Below are 4769 nucleotides of genomic sequence, written 5' to 3' on the forward strand. Positions count from 1 at the left end.
GAGACAATGTATTAAAGAAATCACTTTTCCGAAAATTCTCCATTCTTTCTCTAGAAAGGCACAACAATAGTATGGGTGCAAATGACTCCGATCCGATCCGGTTTTTTGTTCGGATCCTAATTTTGGACCCAGACCTGACCTGATTGAAGATCGGGTCGGGTCGGGTCAGGTCGGGTCCGAGTCGAGTCCATTTTTTTTTTTTTGCTTTTGAGAAAGAGTTTAGGCAAATCTAATTTGGTCATATCATAATTACGAGGTGCTGGGTGACCCTGGAAATACTTGCAATTGACCTCTAGTGAGAACAGATGACCCATGACTTACTCAGTAGCCAAATTTCCTATCACACTATTTTTTGCCTATATGACTGATTGGACGGAACTTGGTGTCTCCCAGCTCCCCTCTCACGAGGACAAAAAAAAATCCCAGACCTTCTTCCAAAATCCAATTCCATTGCAGAAAACTGGCACATGACCCATATTTAGTTCGGTGTTCCCTCAGTTCCTCCCTGCAAAAGTTAAAAGAAACAAAAACCAAAAAACAGAAGGATAAAAAAAAAAAAAAAAACTCACTTTTGCTTTTCCCCCTCTCTCTTTGGGTCCATTCGGATCGGATCAGGTCCGTTCGGTAAACCTAGACCCGACCCAGAAAATGATTCAGATCCAATTTTAGGATCCGACCCGAACCTGCGGATCCTAAATTTCGGATCGGGTTGGGTCTCGGGTCGACCCGACCCATTTGTAGCCTTAGGTGAAGTCTCTCCTCATAGACGAAACACAATCACCCCTATTTCCCAAAACACCCCCATCGCCCCGGGCTTTCTACAATTCTTAGTGCTATCAGACTACGTTATTTTCTCCAAAATAGGGTATCAAGTGGCAAAAACCGTGGCAAAATGAAGCCATTTTTTCCTTCCAAGAATACTCTCGCACCAGAACAGCCACCTAGCAGAAATGGCCAGTCATTTCGACTTTTATAAGCGGAAGGTAGATGCCATACCAGCTTCCCTATATGCCACTCATAAAGGCGTGGGTGCATGAATAAATGTTTATGTTAATGATATTTCTACAGTTAAAGTCCAGTCCTGTATTTTATTCCAAATATGTTCTAGTTCCAGTGTATTTGAAGAATTATACTATCACTGAATGGGAGAGGTGCATGCTCTGGGAGTTAATAGGCTGCCTCATTTGTCATGACAGTTCATGTAATAATTAGGAAATTGGGATTACTTCTCATTATGCGCTTCCAAAATCAAAAAACATTTAGAATCATCAAAGAAAAAAAAGAAAGAAATTAATAATAGAATGAGAACTATTATGTCCAACAATTTGTTAGTATTATTCAGACTTTAATTGAGAAGTATGACTTAGGGTATCAATCCCGGCAAACCGAGTTAAATACAAGTCGGGCCGGATGCAGGTTGGGTCCAAAATTTGTCAACTTACACATGATCTATTTATTAAATAGGTCAAAAATTTAGATCTCAACATGACCTATTTATTAAACAGATTGAATTAGGTTAAACGGATTAAAGCAAAATAAAAATGAATATAGACGAGTTAAATAGACTAAACAAGTCGAGTTAAATAGGATAAAAATAGATGAAATAGATTTTAAAAGGGTTAAACAAGTCTTAATTAAATAGGTTAAATAGGTCAAGTCATGTCTTAATTCAATTATTAAACGAATCAAAATGGGATAAATATGTCAAAAATTTAGACTTAAATCCGACCCACTTAACAAACAAGCCTAGCTGGGTTGATACTTTTATAACCTAAACTTTTCATGTAAAACTCCAACCTACTTAAAATAAAGTAGATAGTTTGCAGATCGGGTTATCAGCTTAGATCAAAATTCGCCACCACTAAGGGCTCGTTTGATTAGCGGGAAAAGAAGGGGGGAAAGTGTGGTCAACGGGAAAGTAATGAGATGCCTCTTGTTTGGCTGGAGTTTTTAAAGGAGAGAGACGGGGAAGTTGTATTCCCATGGGAATATGATTCCTACATTTCATGGAAAAGACTCTATTTTTATTTTTTTCCAAAAAGACCCTTCAGCATTAAAGATGCATTAAAGACCTAATTTTTATTAAGGGCATAATAGGAATTATATATAACTTTTCTAGGAAAGTGGATGGCCAACCAAACATAAACACTTTGGAAATTTGTCACTTTTCCATGGTCAACCAAACATGCCAAGAGTATTTTCCTAGGCATCCTCTTCCTAGGAATTTGTTTCCAAGAAATCATATTCCTATAAAAGAAAATGCTTCCCGCAAACCAAACGAGCCCTAAGTATGACGTACCTAAGCAAGTCTCACCAATAGTTTAATTCACGTCCCATAACTCTTAAATTGTTTAATTTTTAGCCCATCTCAGTACACATTTATATCCCTCTTTGTAGACAATTACAAATAGTTGTGTGTATAAAGATATAATTTGTGTGAAGAGATAATATAATTTCGTGCCAAACTAAAAAAAAAAATGTAGAACATAGTGTAAATGCCTGCGAATCCTGTATAAATATATGCTGGAATAAAAGCCAGCTTAAAATGGCGGTCAAAAAGCAAATCGGCTATAAAATGGCAAAGGGATAAAAAAGAAGAAGCAAAAAACAAAAGGAATTGTGCGTTAGATTCCTCGTATCAAATTTGGGCCATCCGTTTCTTTAATTTGGCAGAATGTACTCAAACTTGATTTAATAAAAATAAAATACCGTTAAAAAAAAAAAAACCTGGGCCCACCCCGGATCCATCCCCTCTGCCCCTCGTGCGCTCTTCTTCCATGCCGCCCCCCATATATATAATCCTCTCCCACCTCAATTCTCGCTCACCCACCCCCTATTCCAGCTCTATCCTGAATAAATCGTGAATAACGAGGGTGGGGAAGACAAAATGGTGGGCGGAATCCGCCGCTCCCTATCCTTCCCTATTCCGCGCTGCGCCACTCTCAGCCCTCGGCACCAGAATCCCCTGCGCTGTTCGAGCATCTCGTGCCGCTTCTACCCCGCCGTCTCCTCCGAGATCCAAGGCCTCTGGGAGTGGCACGCCGCGCCGCCGCCGCTGTCGGGGTCGCAGAAGTGGATCGCCGACGGCCTTGGCCGCCTTGACGCCCTCCTAGCAGCCCTCGCCGACCTCCTATTCCTCCCCAAGGCCCAGGAACCTCTCCGCCGCCGCCGCCTCTCCCCCTGGACCGACCGCCTCCTCGACGACTTCCTCCGCCTCGCCGACGCCCACGGATCCTTCCGCGCCGCCCTCGCCGAGCTCAAGAGCTACCAGTCCGACGCCCAGGTCGCCCTCCGCCGCAACGACGAGCCCCGCCTCGCCTCCGCAGTCCGGGCCCAGCGCCGCGCCGAGAAAGAACTCATCCGCCTCGCCGCCGGCATCCGCGACGTCGGCAGGTCGCCGTCGATGGCGGCGGCGGAGGAGAAGGAGGACAGCGGGGAGGCGGCCGAGATGGCGGGGATCATGAGAAAGGTGACGGTCGCGGCGGTGGCGGCGTCCGGGGCGGTGATGGTGCGGGTGGTGGCGGTGTCGAGGGCGGCGACGGAGGCGGCAGCTGGTGGGACGGGGAGGCAAGCGTGGGGGACGGCGGCGGGTTGGACGGGGAGGCAGGCGTGGGTGGCGGCGGTGCTGAGGTGGAGTGCGAGGGCCAGAGCGATGATGAAGGAGCGGGAGGAGGGGAGGGAGAGGGAGAAGGAGGAGGAGGCGGCGTGGCGGAGCGCGGCGTTGGATAAGATGGAGAAGTTGGAGCAGTGCATTAAGGCGTTGGAGAGCAGCAGTGAGAGGGTGTTTAGGACCCTAATTAATACTAGAGTTTCTCTTCTCAACATCCTCACTCCTAGCTTCTAATTTCTCTCCCATGGAAAAGAAAGCGCAAAAATGAACGGAGAAAAAAATATAAAATTTTGTAGGGCGATCGCAGGGTGCTGAGAGTCATGGAATAAAAAGAGAGATGGAAATGTAGATGATGGTTAAGGTGAGTTCGTACAGGTTTTCCTTGTAATCTAAATTCTTTTTATCTTTTGTAACATTTTGTGTAAAAATAAGCTTGGGGGATACTTGTTTACTGGAACAGAAATTGGAGAAATTATTAGGTAAATCAGATTCATCGTGGAGCTAGGGTCATGAAATGAATCCACCTAAAATAATTTTATCCTAAAATGATTTCATTGTGGTATAGTCAAATCTCTCTCTCTCTCTCTCTCTCTCTCTCTCTCTCTCTATATATATATATATATATATATTATATATATATATATATATATATATATATATATATATATATATATATATATATATATATATATATATATATATATATATATATATAATATGGACTTGGCTATATTCAAGTGAATCCCTACTCAAATCATGTTAGTTTTATATTGGACTATGAAGAGTCCCGCATTGATGATCCGAGCTATTGAATATGATTTGCTACTTCTAAATTGCTTACATATCAAAATCATATAATTTAGAAATTCCTAGCTTATGCATCAACTGATAAAAATATATATTATAATTTAATATTATTTACACTATCTATCTTTTGGCCTCCTAATATTTAGGCTAGCCATCTTCAAATCATATGGTCATGGTATACAAGCAAATTAGAGGTAGTAGATCAAATCCAATAACTTAGATAGTTGATATTAGATTCCTATCATTCAATTTAGTTGTGACCGGATCTAAGTGAAGATTATTCAAATGTAATTAATCCAGTCTCTAACTCTATCTCTCTACACACACATAGCAAGCATTGCTGAACAATAGT

The 4769-nt window shown here is 42.4% G+C and overlaps 1 protein-coding gene across 1 annotated transcript; it reads left to right on the plus strand.

Annotated features, from left to right (window-relative positions):
* Nucleotides 1-2866: 2866 nt before the first annotated feature.
* LOC103708735 lies at nucleotides 2867-3873 on the plus strand. The gene has a single exon (XM_008793789.3). It carries the CDS (start codon nucleotides 2888-2890, stop codon nucleotides 3842-3844), a length of 957 nt encoding a protein of 318 aa, XP_008792011.2. The 5' UTR covers nucleotides 2867-2887; the 3' UTR covers nucleotides 3845-3873.
* Nucleotides 3874-4769: the final 896 nt, after the last annotated feature.

The sequence above is a fragment of the Phoenix dactylifera genome, chromosome 2, assembly GCF_009389715.1.
Source record: "Phoenix dactylifera cultivar Barhee BC4 chromosome 2, palm_55x_up_171113_PBpolish2nd_filt_p, whole genome shotgun sequence".
NCBI classification, from domain to species: Eukaryota; Viridiplantae; Streptophyta; class Magnoliopsida; order Arecales; family Arecaceae; genus Phoenix; species Phoenix dactylifera.

Bases quoted from the DNA above. Each gene is read 5' to 3' on its own strand.
- LOC103708735 (XM_008793789.3), top strand. From the start codon at position 2,888: ATGGTGGGCGGAATCCGCCGCTCCCTATCCTTCCCTATTCCGCGCTGC.